We start from the raw sequence: 17,940 nt of genomic DNA on the forward strand, positions 1-17,940 counted from the left end.
GTTATGTTCTATAAAGTTACCATAAATACTGAATTAGCAAATACTGAACCACAGCTCCTAAGGGAAAAACAAAGTTAGGCTCCAATCGCGTTTTTGTTAACCAATCACTACATAACCTTGTTTTATGTGTGTTTCTCTTTAAAGACACTTTGTTTAATATAAATTGTGATTAACATTGAATTCACAACATCACTATAACTCATGCCTAAACGAAGCTTATCTAACACACATTTTTTCCATAAGGCAAATTCACAGTTTTCTTGTGTTTATGAACTCTAGACAACACTTCATCCCTATGCTTGGGGGCCATTTTAAACAGCAAAATCATCAACAAGCACAAAAATGCAAAAAATGTGGCACTAAATAGACTGTGCAAAGGACACTTGTTTATAGTATGAAAGCTGAAATAAGAAGGCGGAACATTGCCTCAACTGGGAATGTGCACATCAGATGACTCACATTTTTGCTACACTGCACATGTCCACAAAACACTGCAAGTATCAACTTTGGGCTTATAAATAAATTTTAGCCACTAAGTGAATTCACAAATACAGAATCTGTGAAAAATAAGGATCATTTGTACTAGGAAAACCAAATCCAGCAAGCATATTAAAAGGACTAGATACGAGTAAGTGGGATTTATGCAAGGGTGGTTCAACATATGAAAATCAATATAATACACCTCATATTAGTAAAACAAAGGGGAAAAAACAAATGACTATCTCAATTGATGTAGAAAAAGTATTGGACAAAATCTAAAACCGTTTCATGATAACAATTCTCAGCAAACTAGGATTAGAAGAGAATTTCCTCAATATAATAAAGGGCATCTTGCGAAAAACTGTGGAGCTGACATCACATTCAATAGTGAAAGACAAAGTTTTCCACCCTAAGAACAGGAACAAGACAAGAACAAGGATGCTCTCTTCCACCACTTCTATTTAGCATTGTATTGGAAGTGCTAGTCAAAGCAATTAGGGAAGGGAAAAAGTATCCACAGATGACATGATCTTATAAACAGAAAATCCTAAAGAATACACACACACCCACACACTCACACAGAGTGAGAATAAACAAATTCAGCAAAGTTGCAAGATCAACACACAAAATCAGTTGTATTTCTATATGTTAACAATGAACAATTCAAAGAAAAAATTAAGAAAACAATCCATTTATAAAAGCATTAAGAAGAATAATATACAGGAATAATTTTAACCAAGTATCAGACTCATATACTAAACACTGCAAAACACCGCTGAAAGAAATTAAAGAAGACTTAAATAAATGGAAAGATATTCTGTGTAAGATGGCAACAGTATCCAAAACAATCCACAGATTCAATACAATTCTTACTAAAATTCAACCATTTTGTTTTTTCCACAGAAATGAATTCTAATATTCACACAGAACTGCAAGGTGGACCCTAAGCAACCAAAACAACCTTGAAAAAGGAAAATCAAGTGGGAGGACTCTCCCTTTCTGATTTCAAAACTTACTACAAAGCCACAGTAATCAAAACAGTGTGGTATTGGAATAAGGACAGACATATACAGCAATGAAACAGAATCGAGAGTCCTAAAATAAACCCATGGATCTATGGTCAATTGATTTTCATCAATGGTGCCAAGATCACTCAATGGGAAGAAAGAATAGTTTCTTCAACAAAGGGTACTGGAACAAATGGATATCCATAAATAAAAGAATGAAACTGGACTCCAACTTCATGTCATATATAAAAATTAACTCAAAATGACCAAATGTCAGAGCTAAAACTATAAAACTCTTAGAAGAAAACATAGGAGTAAATAACTGTGACCTTGGATTTAGGAATGGATTCTTAGATACTGACACTAAAAGCATAAGCAACCAAAAAAACAAGATCCATTATACTTCATTAAAATTAAAAACATTTGTGTATAAGACACTATCAAGAAAGTGAAAAGACAATCTACAGAATTAGAAGAGAATATTTGCAAATCATAATTCTGATAAGGGTCTAGTGTCCAGAACAAATAAACAACTCTTAGAACCCAACAACAAAAACAACTACTTCAAAAATGGGCAAAGGACTTGAATAAACATTGTTCCAACTAAGGTATACAAATGGCCAACAGGCACATGAAAAGATCCTCAATATCATTAGTCATTAGAGAAATGTAAATCAAAACCACAATGACCCTACCTCACACCTACTACAATGGCTATAAGCAAAGAAAGAAAGAAAACAGGTGTTGGCAAGGATGTGGAGAAACTGGAATCCCCTTTACAATACTGGTTGGAACGTAAAATGGTGACACCATGTGAAAAACAGATGGTTTCTCAAAGAGCAAAGAATTACTATACGATCCAGCAATTCCACTTTTAGGTATACACTTAACTGAAAATAGATATTCAAACAATAACTGTACATGAATGTTTATCACAACGCTGTTCACAATAACCAAAACATGGAAACAACTCAAATGTCCATCTATGAACAGATGAATGGATAAACAAAATGCGATATATACATATAATAGTTATTCAGCCAGCTGGGCACAGTGGCTCATGTCTGTAATCCCAGCACTTTGGGAGGCCAAGGTGGGCAGATGACTTGAGGTAAGGAGTTCGTGACCAGCCTGGCCAACATGGTGAAACCCCGTCTCTACTAAAAATACACAAATTAGCCGGGCGTGGTGGCATGTGCCTGTAATCCCAGCTACTTGGGAGGCTGAGGCAGAAGAATCACTTGAACCCAAGAGGCAGAGGTTGCAGTGACCAAGATCACGCCACTGCACTCCAGCCTGAGTGACAGGGCCAGACTCTGTCTCAGAAAAAAAAAAAAAAAAAAAAAGTTACTTAGACATAAAAGGGATGAATTACTGATATATGCTACAACATGGACAAATCTTGAAGATATTATACTAAATGAAACAAGCCAGACACAAAAGGTCACATACTGTATGATTCCATTTATATAAATTATCCAGAATAGGTAAATCCATAGAGACAGAAAGCAGATTAGTAATTGCCAGGGACTGATTGAGAGTGACTATTTTTGGGGTGATGGAAACATTTTGGAATCAGAAGTGATGGCTGCACAACATTGTTAATGTACTCAATACTACTGAATTACATACTTTAAAATGGTTAATTTTATGTTATATAAATTTTACCTCATAAAAAATTTTTTTAAGAGTCTTACATCAAATCCTCACAATTGTATCTCCTTACTGCCAACACTTTCCCTTCTCACTATGGTCACTCTTCTTCAGGCCTATTATGTTGTACCAGAGCTTTCGTGACCCCACTAAACTAGTTTCCTTATTAATTCAATTTCTCCCTCAGTCAACCCGTCATCCGTATCAGTCTAATCTTCCTATAAATAAAGCTGAAATCACATGACATCACTGCTCAAAAGCCAACAGTGGCTGTTTCACATAGCAGATTCTCAATAAATGTTAAATTGAGTAAAATTGAATAATGATATGAGGCAAATACAAAAAAAAAAAACGTTAAACCTGAAAATACAGACTAAGGTTCAAATGATTTTTTTTGAAAATTCAGAATTTGCACAGTTTTGTATGGTAAAAGAAATGCAAAAGATCAGTAAAACCTAGAATGATTCTCTCTGGAAGCTTATATTTAAAAACATTATGTCTAATTACACATTGTGAAAAAAAGAATGGCCCAGCACAGGGGCTCACACTGTAATCCCAGCATTTTGGGAGGCCGAGGCAGGCAGATCACCTGAGGCCAGGAGTTCAAGACCAGCCTGGCCAACATGCGAAACCCCGTCACTACTAAAAATACAAAAATTAGCCGGTCATGGTGGTGTACACCTGTAATTCCAGCTACTCAGGTGGCTGTGGCATGAGAATCATTTGAACCCAGGAGGCGGAGGTTGCAGTGAGCCGAGATCATGCTGAGTTGTGGGGGACACAAACACTCAGGTCACAGCACTTCCTGACCTCACAGTTCACCACAATCCTCTTAACCTTGACTAGTCCTTTTTGCATCAAACTCTTCTAACCCATTGCTTAACTGACTCCAATTCTCTACTCTTTAGTAATAAAAGATCTACTATGAGAACTTTAATAGGAGATACAAGTTTAAATTTTAGTTCCACTACTGGTTGTGTGATCTTGGTCAAGTTATTTAATCTTTTTCATTTCTAACACAGGAACAGAAAACCGAATGCTTCCCCCTTGAGGGGGAAGGGTGGGCAAAGAAGAGTAGGAGAAAAGATAATGATTCGATACTGGGCTTAATACCTGGGTGATGAAATAACATGTACAACAGGACAGGCGCAGTGGTGCATGCCTGTAATCCCAGCACTTTGGGAGACCAAGTCAGATAGATCACATGAGGTTGGGAGTTCGAGACCAGCCTGGCCAACATGGTGAAACCCCATCTCTACTAAAAATACAAAAATTAGTCAGACGTGGGTGGCAGGCACCTGTAATCCCAGCTACTCGGGAGGCTGAGGCAGGAGAATCACTTGAACCTGGAAGGCGGAGGTTGCAGTGAGCCGAGATCACACCACTGCACTCCAGCCTGGGCAACAGAGTGAGACTCGGTCTTGGAAAAAAGAAAGAAAGAAAGAAAGAATATGAACAACAAACCCCCATGACATGTATTTACCTATGTAACAAAACTTCACATGTACCCCCAACCCTAAAAGTTTAAAAAAAAAACCTCCAGTCTCCTTGTTTGTACAATGGTGGTGTGTAAAAAAATAAATTCATAAAATGTTTGTAAAAAATTTTTAAAAGTCTATGTGTAAAGCACTTACAGTACACAGCAGAAACTCCATCAATGGTGGTTTCTATTTTCCTACCTTCTAGTGCTTCTGGTGTTTAATTTTCAAAATTACTTAAACTTGGTCGGGCAAGGTGGCTCAGGCATGCAATCCCAGCACTTGAGGCTAGGAGTTCGAGACCAGCCTGGCCAACATGGGGAAATCCCCATCTCTACTAAAAATACAAAAAATTAGCCAGGCATGGTGGCATGCACCTGTGGTCCCAGCTGCTTGGGAGGCTGAGGGACAAGAATCGTTTGAACCCAAGAGACGGAGGTGACAGTGAGCTGAGATGGCACCAGTGCACTCCAGCCTGGGTAGCAAAGCGAGACTGTCTCAAGAAAAAAAAAATTACTTAAATCTTTATTCTTGCATTATATAGCTGGACCTGGCTGCAGTTGGAAGGAAACTGCTCAGATCTAAGCACTGAGGAAGTGTACAATTCTGAGGCAGTTTTTTATTGTTAGCTTTGCTTAAATTTAAAAAAAAAAAAAGTGTAAAGATAATTTCTGATCTTTCCCTCACTACTACCCACTGGTCTTTACTTCTCTCTTCCTACAGCACTGTTTCTTAACCAGAACAATGCATTATAAACTCCACAAGAATTTTTAAGAACCTGGTTAAGCACTGTGAACATTCCTTCTTCATATGACAGCTGTGCTCCCTGAGGCAAGTCTTATACCCATAACTATTCCTTATGTGACCTGGTTTGCGAATCCTTGATATACTAGATGCCAGTATTCGGAAGCATCCAAGTTTCTCAATACCATTGTTAAAGAATATCTATCAAAAATGGATTAATTACATCATGTTTTATTTGGCCAACACACACATAAGGGAGCATACCTCCACCTAAGCACCTCTCAGACTTGAATCAATGTCACCACGGACTGTGTTGAGACTTTTAGTACCTACATTACCACAGCAACTCTTACTAAGTTTTTTACTCATGTAAGCTCCTGCCAGGCTAGGTTCTCACCAATCTATACAATTCCTTTTAAAATTTTAATGGAGTTTTACAATACTGTCTGTTCCTGTTCTTGTTTATTTCTATCTTGATTTTAGTTTCCAAATATATTTCTGAACCCAGTGTACTTATTAGTTATCGTGATTCCAGTATTCCTTAGTTTAAGCATGTTGTTTTTCCTTCACCTGTATCACTGAGTAAGTGTTGAGAACGGGCCCAAAGAAAGTTTTCCTGCTTCTTCTAATTCCTTAGTGAACTACAATTCTGTTCCCATGTTTCCACTTCTTCAAAACCAATTTCTCACTCATTGCTTTCGCTCAATTCCTATGACACACCTAAGACTGCTTAGTTGTTTACCAGGATGTAAGACTTTTAGAGTTAGAAGGGACTTTCCAGGATCATTTAGTCTTGCCCAACTCTCTCTTTTACAAGGAACAGAAAATCAGAAAAGTTCAGTTATATTTTGCAGGCCACATGGCTTGTAAGTGATATGTCTGGGAACAGAACTAAGAAATACGAAATATAAATACATGGTATTCCTTCCATTACATGTTTTTATTTAAATTTTTATATGTTCATCTGTTCATTTCATCTACATGAAATAAATTATTTTTATTGTTTTATTTAAAACATTGTACAATTTTTGTTTTCAAAGATACTCTGGCTGCCACACAAAAAGCACATAATACTCTGTTTCTTCTACTTTGTAAGCCCATTCAGGGAGGAAGTAGATGAATAGCCTGTCTCTACTCTGACAAACTGCCTGGCAAAACAAATAAAAATTTGGGGTTGCTGCAGGGATTGAGCAAAGAAACATTTTGGTTACAAATTTCAAATCCTGACTCCCAGTCTGCAAATGCATTAACTATCAACTTCCTAAGACTCAGCAGAAAGAATAATTTTACCACTGTATTGATGATATATATTGAATCACTGTATCAATGATACAATGGATTCTTTTTTTTTTTTTTTGAGATGGAGTCTTGCTCTGTCGCCCAGGCTGGAGTGCAGTGGCACAATCTTGGCTCACTGCAGCCTCCACCTCTGGGTTCAAGCGATTCTCCTGCCTCAGCTTCCCAAGTAGCTGGAATTACAGGTGCCCGCCACCACGCCCAGCTAATTTTTGCATTTTTAGTAGAGACAGTGTTTCACCATGTTGACCAGGCTGGTCTCAAACTCCTGACGTCAAGTGATCCACCACTTCGGCCTCCCAAAGTGCTGGGATTACAGGCTTGAGCTGCCACGCCTAGCCACAATGGATTATTTTTATATCATTTCTGGTTGATTTATGGTCAACATCACTTATGACTAAACCTAGATATGAAATCCACTGTATTATTAATAACAATCATCATATACCTCTCCACCAGAATGTAAGATTTGCTAGTTAGTATTAGTTTTTCACCCTATGATTTCTGCCTGGCTTGGAGTAGGCGCTCAATAAGAATGTGTTGATAAACAAATGAATGAGCAAATAAGTAAGTTCTTCGAAGGTAAAACTCACCCAAAAAATGAAAATGCAAAAATCTGAAATTTTAGTAACTCCCCAAAAAGTAAACAGAAGAGACATATTCCAGAGGGAGTCACTAAAGCTAACAAATGAGTCTTCACATTACAATTACAACATTCTTTTTCAACAAAGTGCTTATTCCTTTTCTCTTTTGCCCTTTTCTCTGGAATCTCTTGTCAGGTTACTCTTTGTTTCCTTAGGCTTGTTGTGCATAAGAGACTTCTATAATACTTCCTCTGTTCATTTTTCTAGAAACACCAAGCAAATGTTCAAGGAGATCACATCAAGTTCACTATAACATCATAAGGAGGCCACTAGCAGAACCAGCAGAATTAGGCTCTTATAAATTATTATTAGTATTACTTCATGACCCAAACTCAGTAACAGTCAAGAATTCACTATTTTCCTCTTGGTTGTACAGCTGTTCTCATAACTCATATCAAAATATCAAACCTCACATTCATCAAAACATCAATTTCTAGCAGTACTACATTAATAAAAATATTCTCTTTATTAGTGTTTTTATTGAAGATTATCTTTACACTGTTCCACTAAAAAAAAGTAAGTAAAAAGTAGTTAAAAAAAAAAGTAAGTTAATTCCAAAGTTGAGGATGAAGAAATTTGTTCACCTAATCCTTTTTTTCTAATGTTTTTAATGTTTACAATTTATTTAATTCACTTCAAATGTCTGTGCTAGGTTGAAAATTACTGAATTAGAACTGCATCAAACTCAAACCATTTATATCCTTTCTCTACTTGTTAAACATTCATGCTTAAACATTTTAAAATTATTTTACTTACCAAGTCGAAACTACAATTTTTGGATATATCACCAATCATTTGGTTCATATTACATAAACATAATGTAGTAGCTTACATAAACCCACCAAATAAGAGTTTTCCTTTAAATTTACAAAAGCAGAAAATCTAATTCACAACTTCAAGAAAACAATGGATTTAATAAACAGATTAACTTACTGAAAAAATCTTTAAAGACGTTTAACCAATCCATTTTGAGTAAAAATTCCGTGTTCTGTCAGTTTGTTAACACGGCTCAGGATAATTCTCAGTGAGCTTCCTGGTCTGTTCTGCAACACTGAAACTTCCCACACCCAATCCATGTGACCTGGCCCACACCCAGACAATAGAAAATTTTTCTGAGCCTTCTCTTTCCAAAATTTTTTTTCCTCTAAATTATAACACAGCCTGTATAACAAGTAAATAATCATGGCCAAAAATACGACCTTATTATTCAGACTTATTTTGGAAGATGCTTTAAAGCATATATATTTTTTATAGTTAAAATATATTCATGCATTAATCCTTTTGTTTTCTCCTTTTCCTTCTCAACTTTCAAACAATGTCTCCACCAGCACAACCATTGTGAAACAAATCCATTAATTACACTGGATATTTAAGTTACCAAAAAGGGATACAGAAATTATGAGAAAAGGGAAAAGGCTATCTAATGTAAAAGCTGGACTTATATCTCTTTACAGGCTAACTACAGATCACTAACTCAAAACAATGTTTCCAAGCACCCTGGAATATAGGTAGCACTAACTGTAATATAGTAATAAAGTTAACAGAGATTTCCTAAGATTTACATAGAGATAAAACCTTGATAAAACTGTCTCAATAACATCAGAATACTGTAGTACGGAAGGCATCCTGGAGTATTAACAAATAAAAATATCTAAATCGGATTTTAGATTGATATACAGTAATATCTAATACTGGAATATTTCCCCCCTTTGCTCTATGATATTAGTTTTTCACTATATTTTGTTAGTTACTGTCACATTCATTCTAATCCCAAGATACCAGTGTCCTTTTAAAATGGAACAAAAAAGTCTAACTGGGTATGTCTTAGTACCCTGTGCACTTATCACTATGAGGCATACTTTCTTGATAGAAATTACCTTAATTTCTCCCAATATCTCTAATCATCATGCTTTAAATAAATGTCCAGTATTTACAAAACCAGTATTCCTGATTCTAACCCTGGTCTCTTCTGCTACTGAAGGAAAATCTCTTTCTGATTTGTCTGCCATTGAAAAACTAAAAATAATGGTCTTAATCGCAAAACCCGAAAGTATTAAAAAAGTTACCTCAGCAGTTAAACATCACATTATATCTACTTAATTACCTTTAGAACACTGGAAATATTTTTATTCAGAAACTGATAATCCATTACTTTATATCTCACTCCAAATTGTACTATATTTTAGTTTTTGCAGTTTTACAATGGTTTAAACATTAAATATTTGTATTTTATTGATAATTAGAAGAACATTCTAGAATAACAATAACGTTGAATAAGAATAAAAACTAAGCTGGGCATGGTAGTAAGCATCTGTAGTCCCAGCTACTCAGAAAGCTGAGGTGGGAGGACTGCTTGAGCCCAGGAGTTCAAGTTTGGCCTGGACAACAGAGCAAGACTCCATCTCTACAAAAACCATAAAAAATAAATAAATAAAAACTAATGTAAAGTAGTGAGTCAACAGTATTTCGTATTTGTTAGTCATGCTATATTGCTCCCAAACTGTCTGCACAAAGAGAAATTGTACTTTTCTTCTACATATAGATGAAGAACAATTACGCAAATAGCATGTTTGCCTGAACACCAAAAATGAAATTCTGTCCCTCCCAATTCCTTCCTGTCAGCTAAGAAGAGTTCATTTTTTTTTTTTTTTTTAAAGAAGAGGCCATTCCTTGCCCATGCATATTTCCTTCCTATCAGCTTAGCCAAGTCCAGTGTGAAGTGGGCTCCACTGTCTTAGGCCCTAATGGAGGGCCAATAAAAATAAAAAACAAAAACTTTGGAGAAATAAAGGGAAAAAGAGAAACAAAATAGAAAAGAGCTCTGTAGGTGCTAATGTACAGTAATGATCCACAGTTCTCTTATCAAATAGAAAAGTAAAATGGAGGGTTTTCAGTGAAGTTCAAAACATAAGGTCATTAGATGTTAAAATTCATTATGTGCCACGTACATAAGTTGCCTTGGTGCCAAAGAGGCACCTCTGCCTATAAGTCTAAACTCCAACAGTCATTCATGGTTCAAAGAGCCCCTGCTAGGTGACAGTTAGTCCTACTCATTGGCATCACTCTGCCTTGACATGGAGCGTGGGCCTAGATTTACAGAAACTGCATGTTAACACTTACGACCTTCATTGGTCTTCTGGGTTTGACCACCTGCTATGAGTCAAACTTACCTAGCCCTTGCCTTTTCAAGTCAATTATGCACACTGCTGCCAGAATTATGTACAAAGAACTAAGTTGCAAGTTTCATTTAAAACAAAGTTGCCTTACTTTTAATAAAAAGTATCTTACCTAACGTATCCTTTAGGTTTTTTACAATAGATGCTTTCCGAGCACTGTTTTTCCTTTCCACATAGTTAGAAGGCACAAAACCTGTTTTATTCATGGAATTTCGAACTCGCCACCAGGACTTAGAATCATCCAGAAGCCATAATCTCTCATTCTTCTTGATGTCCAACTCTTGTTCTTGTTGGGCCACATAATCAAATTTGGCTACTACCACCACTTCTTCTGCCATCTTTCAGCAGCTTCAGCACTGTAAACACATGGAAAATATTTTTATGTAAGGTTGAAGTAGTATTAGTTCACATGCTTACCAAAAGAGACACACCTAAAAATCTAAAGACATAAAGATGAAAAGTAAAAAATATGGAAAAAAATACATGAGGCAAACACTAATTTAAAGAAACTGTGTGGCCGTGCGCAGTGGCTCACACCTGTAATCCCAGCACTTTGGGAGGACAAGGCAGGCAGATCACTTGAGGTCGAGTTCGAGACCCGCTTGACCAACATGGTGAAACCCCATCTGTACTAAAATACAAAAATTAGCTGGGCATGATGGTGCACGCCCGTAGTCCCAGCTACTCAGGAGGCTGAGGCATGGGAATCGCTTGAACCTGGGAGGCGAACGTTGCAGTGAGCCGATATCGCATCACTGAACTCCAGCCTGGAGACAGAGGGAGAATCTGTCTCAATCAGTCAATCAACCAATCAATAGAAGAGACTGGTGTTGCTCTATTAGTATCGAACAAAACTTAAAGGGCAAAAACCATTACTAGCAATAAAGTTTACTACCCAATGAAAAATGTTCTACTCAATTATAATATTTAAACTTTTATGTACCTAATAACAAGACGGTTCCAAAATATGTTAAGAGAACCACAAGGAGAAATTGACAAACTCATTATCACAGAGGACAATTTTTAACATATTATCAGAGTAATAAAACAAAGAAATAAAAACGGCCGGGCCTGGTGGCTCACACCTGTAATCCCAGCACTTTGGGAGGCCGAGGCTGGTGCATCACCTGAGGTCAGGAATTCAAGACCAGCCTGGCCAACATGGTGAAACTCCATCTCTACTAAAAATACAAAAACTAGCTGGGTGTGGTGGCGTGCACTTGGAATCCCAGCTACTCAGGAGGCTGAGGCAGGAGAATCCCTTGAATCCGGGAGGTGGAGGTTGCAGTGAGCCGAGATCATGCCACTGCACTCCAGGCCTGGGTGACAGAGCCAGACTCAGTCTCAAAAAAATAAATAAATAAATAAAAACATTATTAAGGCTAGAGAAGAACCGATATCACAACCAGTAAGTCTGATTTAATAGACATATACAGAATATTGCTTCCAAATAGAATACAAATGAAACACATACAAAAATCAATCAAATGCCAGGCCATAAAGAATGTCTCAATGTTCATGTAACTGATATCCTACAACCATATTCTCCAACAACCGTAACAAAAAGGTAACTTTTGAAATACCACGTATGTTTCAAAACTTCTAAAAACTAATGAATCTAAGAAGAAATCATATTGAATTTTGAAAATACTTAGAAGTAAATAATTTTAAAAACTATACATCTAACTCTGTGGGATGCAGCAACACGAGTGTATATAGACAGATTTTTAGTTTTAAATAGTAACATTAAAAAACAAAAAGGGCGGCTGGGCGCGGTGGCTCATGCCTGTAATCCCAGCACTTTAGGAGGCTGAGGCGGGTGAATCACAAGTTCAGGAGATTGAGACTATCCTGGCTAACATGGTGAAACCCTGTTTCTACTAAAAATACAAAAAAATTAGCCAGGTGTGGTGTGGTGGTGGGTGCCTGTAGTCCCAGCTACTTGGGAGGCTGAGGCAGGAGAACGGCTTGAACCCGGGAGGTGGAGCTTGCAGTGAGCCGAGATCGCGCCACTGTACTCCAGGCTGGGCGGCACAGTGAGACTCTGTATCAAAAAATAAAATAAAATAATAATAAAATTTAAAATAAAATTTTAAAAAGGGCTAAAAATAAATTAATGAACTGAGTGTCTATCTTAAGCAGTTAGAAAAGTTAAAGAAACATTAGAAAAACAAATCCAACTAGAAAATGAGCAAAAAAACATGAAGAGGCATTCACTGAAGATTTACAGATGGCAAATAAGCAGATGAAAAGGTATTCCTCATCATTAGCTATTAAGGAAATGCAAATTAAAACCACATTGAGATGTCACTACACACACTTGTCAGAATGGCTAAGAGTGGTAATACCAAATGCTGACAAGGGTAAGTTGAAATTGGATCACGTGTACACTGCTGATGAGAATGTAAAATAGTACAGATACTCCGCAAAATTATCTGACAGTTTCTCATAAAACGAAACATGCAACTACCATATAAGCTAGCAACTGCACCCCTAAGTATCCCAGAGAAATGAAGACTTATGTTCACATTTTACATGAATGGTAACAGCAACTTTATTTCTAACAGTCAAAAACCGGAAACCACCCAGATGTCCTTCAACAGGCAAATAATTACACAAACTGGTATGTTCATACCAAAAAGAACAATTGATGCACAAAACAACCTGGATGAATCTCCAGGGAATTATCATTGCTCAGTGAAAAAAGCCAATCTCAAAGGTGAACTATATGACTCCATTTATATAACACTCTCAAAATGACAAAATATGGAAATTAGAAACAGATTAGTAGTTGCCAGGGTTAACGGGGCAGCAGGAACAGGAGGGAAGTAAGTATGACTATAAAAGGGCAATATGAAGAAATCTTGTAATATTCCTGTGATATTGTACTATACTTCTGCCAGATGTATTGCCACTGGAGGAAAGCATACACTGGATCTCGTAATAAGCTCTAAAGTTTCTAAGAATTGCATGTGGATCTAAATGATCTCAAAATAAAAAGTTTAATTAAAGTAAAAACTGAAAGAGAAAACAAATAGTCAAAAAGTATTCAAAAGATCCTGAATATCTTTATAATTAAAGAAATGAAAACTAAACTGAAATATCATACTTTACCTATCAGGGTGACAAAAGTATCACCAATATTATCTAGTGCTCCCCAGAATGTACAAAAATAGCATTCTACTACATTACTGTTCTAATAACTAAAAATTTATACAATGCTTTTAAGTTTTATAATTATGGCACTTTTCAACATTCACAGAAGAGAATAGTGTAACGAATCCTATACCTATCACCCAACTTTATCAATATTATGCCTTGTGGTTCAGCTATCCCCCTAATTTTTGGTGGGGGAACTGGAATCCCATGATTTCATTAAACACCAACAGATTAAAAACCCATACCCCCGAAAATGAACAAATCAAGGGCTCTTGACCTTTTTCCCTTTTTAACCCATATATGCCGGAGGTTGCAATTTTGTGTGTGTGTGAAGAATCAGACCTTGGTGATGACCTTGAGCACGATATAAATAACTCTCACAAACTTAGCGTTCCAATAATGGAACACTAGGCATAAATGGGTTAAGCCATGGACCTCCCCTCCTCCTGCCTTATGGTAGTGTGGTGAAACATAGAACATCTACTCACAATGTTTCTGATGCATAAAAATATATAAGATTGCAAATAAGTCAATTATACTAAAATTAAATTATCAGTATATTTTCAAAAGCTCATTTTGAAAAGGTGTTTCTTTATTAAGAACTCCTGCAACACTTATTTCATCTAATGCTAATATTCAATTTTTGCTAAGTGTATTTTTTTAAACATTCTTACAGTTGGTGTGAACTTGGATCCAAACTAAGTCGATATATTGCACTTAAGCTAACATGTTTTAAGTCTCTGACACCATTCTCTTTCCCCACTCTATGTCATTTATTTAAGAAGCTGGCTTCACTTGTCCTGTAGCATTTCCCACATTGTGAACTTGGTTAGTGTGTATTTTCATGGTGTTCCTCTATCCCCCCTATCTCCTATAAACTGGTAATTATTTCTAGAGGCTTTACTTTTTCTAGGTTGTTTTGTCATTGTTGCAAGAATAATTCGTAAGTATTCTTGTGTACTTCTTATTGCCATTTATTAGGAGGCACACTATGTCTGCCTGAACCATTTTCTGTGATGTTAAGACTGAATGGTAGATTTGTAGCACTGAATTGATTTATCCATTATTATAAAGTTCCCCCATCAAACCTCTACCCAATGGTTTTACCTGCCACTGATGATCACTGCCTAAATCAACTATTTCAAAAATGATGATGTGCTAGCTCTACCTGCTTTCAAAAACTGTGATTATTCTCAAAGGAAAATTTTGCCTAATCGTTCTATTACCCTAAAACATAAAACCTTACAGAAAAGGTAGAATATATACTTCTGTGTGGTTATAACACCAACTGGATATAGAGTTAGGCTCACTTGTCTCCATTTTTTGAAGATCACCTTTATTTTCCCTTTTTAAAATGTAATTGTTTCATAATTATGTAAAACATTTGGATGGTTCTAAAAGCTAAACTATCAAGCAAGGTAGATGTTTAAATATCAAACATGTTTAAACATTATGTTTAATATTGTTTATATGAATGTTTAAACATTAAATATGCCTAAATATCAAACATATTTAAAACATTTAGAGAGGTCTTCTTCCATACCTTCTCTTTTCTGTCCCCTCTCCCATCCACCCCACTGGACAGCCATTTATTTATTTATTTATTTATTTATTTATTTGAGACGGAGTCTTGCACTGCACTGTCACCCAGGCTGGAGTGCAGTGGAGCGATCTTGGCTCACTGCAAGCTCCGCCTCCCAGGTTCACGGCATTCTCCTGCCTCAGCCTCCCGAGTAGCTGGGACTACAGGCACCCGCCACCATGCCCGGCTAATTTTTTTGTATTTTTAGTAGAGACGAGGTTTCACTGTGTTAGCCAGGATGGTCTCGATCTCCTGACCTCGTGATCTGCCTACCTCAGCCTCCCAAAGTGCTGGGATTACAGGCGTGAGCCACCGCGCCTGGCCTGGACAGCCATTTATTTGTTTTGGTTTATGTTTCTATTTTTTTAATAATTTAAGGAAAGTATTCAAGAAAAATATATAAGAAAATTGAAAATTCTAATTTTTATCTACCCCCACAACAAAACATACACACATACATGCACACAGGCGCGCACACACACACATACACACAGACATAGACTATATTGCCTGAATCTTTTCATTTTCGGTTTAACAACCTATCCTTAAGATCATTCCACAGCAGCATATGAGACTTCCTTTACTAATATATCTACTACTTCTAACAATTGCAGAGTGCTTCATTATGTAAGGAGCACTTTCTTCAACTAGACCTTATTGATGGCCAACGGGTTGTCTCTAATTTTCTGGGATTAAACGGTGCTGCAATGAACAGCCTCATATACGTGTCATTTTGATTTTCTGTTAGTGTACCTTTGGGTTGGAATCATAGAAGAATGCTGAGTTACAGCTAAAGTTTGTGTAATTTTGTGAGATATTGCTAAATTCTGTATTCATAAACTATTTTTAAAGATTCCTAACACAATATATCAGTGATTATTTCCCCACAGCCTTGCCAACAAACTATGTTGTCAATCTTTTGGATTTTTGCCAATCTAATAGGGCAGAAATAGTATTTCAGAGTTGTAATTTGTATTTCTCTTATTACAGTGATTTGTTTTCCCATATTTAAGGGACATTTACATTTGTTTTTCTGTGTAAACTACTTGTTCCTATCTTTTCCCCATATCCTAGAATAATGACTCCAACTCCATAAAGTTCCTTACCTGAAAAGGTTCCACACAGCCAGAATTTACTGTTTGTTCCAGCCAAAACCTGGTGATAGGCAGATGGTCGCCTGAACCCCCATTTAGAGCAGTTACCTTAGAAAGCTTGAAATTATAAATCCTTCTCTGTCTCTTTGTGACTTAAATCTTCTACCATCGAGAACTATCTTCCCAAGGACCTGAGAACTTCTACCACTGAGAACTATCTTCCCAAGGACCTGAGAACTATCTCTTTGAAATGCAAACAATCAAAAAGATAACTTTCACTTTTGTTCCCAGTCCCTGGTGAGAGGGTAAGGGCCAAACATTGGTGGGCCTAATGTGCATCACTGCCTCCTGTCATAAATATGTTTGCTTCTCTTCCAGATACATGCCAATAACAAACCCAGATGGCCTACTCACACGGACCACCTACTGCCCTTAAAAACCACTCAGCGGCCGGGCGCGGTGGCTCATGCCTGAAATCCCAGCACTTTGGGAGGCCAAGGCGGGCAGATCACGAGGTCAGGAGATTGAGATCATCGTGGCCAACGTGGTGAAACCCTGTCTCTACTAAAATACAAAAAAATTAGCTGGGCGTGGTGGTGCATGCCTGTAGTCCCAGCTACTCAGGAGACTGCGGCAGGGGAATCGCTTGAACCTGGGAGGCAGAGATTGCAGTGAGCTGACATCACGCCACTGCACTCCAGCCTAGCGACAGAGACAGACTCCGTCTCAAAACAAAAACAAAAAAAACCATCCTGCTTTCCCTTAGCATACTCAACCTTTAAAAAGTCTCTTCCCCTTTTGTTTTGGCAAAAGTGAGTTGAGTTCACACTGGACTCTCTTCCCTTCTGCAATAGTTACTGAATAAAATCTGTCCTTACCATTTTAACTAGTGTCCAGTTTATCTTCGACATTTATAATTCTAGTTATGGATCAACACAAGTACTGGGCTCTCCCAAATTGGACATGCATGGAATATCCAAAGAAGCATCACAAAGGCACTAAGAAATGAAGTACAATATAAACACCACTCAAGCCCCACACATCCCTGCATAAAGCAAAGATGCAAATACCACAGTAAAAGTTTAGAAAATGAAACCAATATTGGAACTACTGCCCACAGTTCCTCTGCTTCCTAGATCCTATGTCTCACTTTTTCTTGCTTTACCCTTCATTTTGCTGGAGCACATCTTCTAGTTGTTTCCTGAGTTAAGAATATATTGGAATTAAATTTTTTTAGAATGCGTATCTGAAAGTGATTTTGTTCTCTCATACATGATTGGTAGTTTGGCTATCTATATACAGGGGAGTTATTGTTTAATGGGTACAGAGTTTAAGTTTTGCAAGATGAAGATTATTCTGGAAATTGATGGTTGTACAACAATGTGAATATACTTAATGCCAATATTTTTAGCCAGGTGAACCAGGAAGAGGAGTCATAATGGATTAAGGTCCATCTTAACGACCTCATTTTACCTCAGTTACCTCTTTAAAGACACTATATCCAAACATAGTCACATTATGAACTACTGGGGGTTAGGAGTTCAATGTGTGAATTTTTGAAGGGACAAAATTCAGTTCATAACATTTGTCTTTACCACAATTTTTTAGAAATTTAAAAATATGATTA

General features: G+C 36.9%; 1 protein-coding gene across 7 annotated transcripts in view; it reads right to left on the reverse strand.

Moving 5' to 3' along the window:
* The window catches only part of NCK1 (NCK adaptor protein 1), a 91,444-nt gene that overhangs the window by 11,114 nt on the left and 62,390 nt on the right, over positions 1-17,940 (reverse strand). For 6 of the 7 annotated variants that reach the window (XM_032143498.2, XM_058433351.1, XM_058433349.1 and 3 more), the window contains one exon: positions 10,591-10,834. In XM_032143498.2, the coding sequence (XP_031999389.1) occupies positions 10,591-10,816 (226 nt within the window). In that variant the 5' untranslated portion in view covers positions 10,817-10,834. Of the gene's footprint in view, positions 1-8,235; positions 8,316-10,590; positions 10,835-17,940 lie in introns of those variants that run through there. The other variant, XM_032143502.2, reaches the window with a different exon arrangement.

This window comes from Hylobates moloch, unplaced genomic scaffold, assembly GCF_009828535.3.
Source record: "Hylobates moloch isolate HMO894 unplaced genomic scaffold, HMol_V3 SCAFFOLD_22, whole genome shotgun sequence".
In the NCBI taxonomy this organism is placed as follows: domain Eukaryota; kingdom Metazoa; phylum Chordata; class Mammalia; order Primates; family Hylobatidae; genus Hylobates; species Hylobates moloch.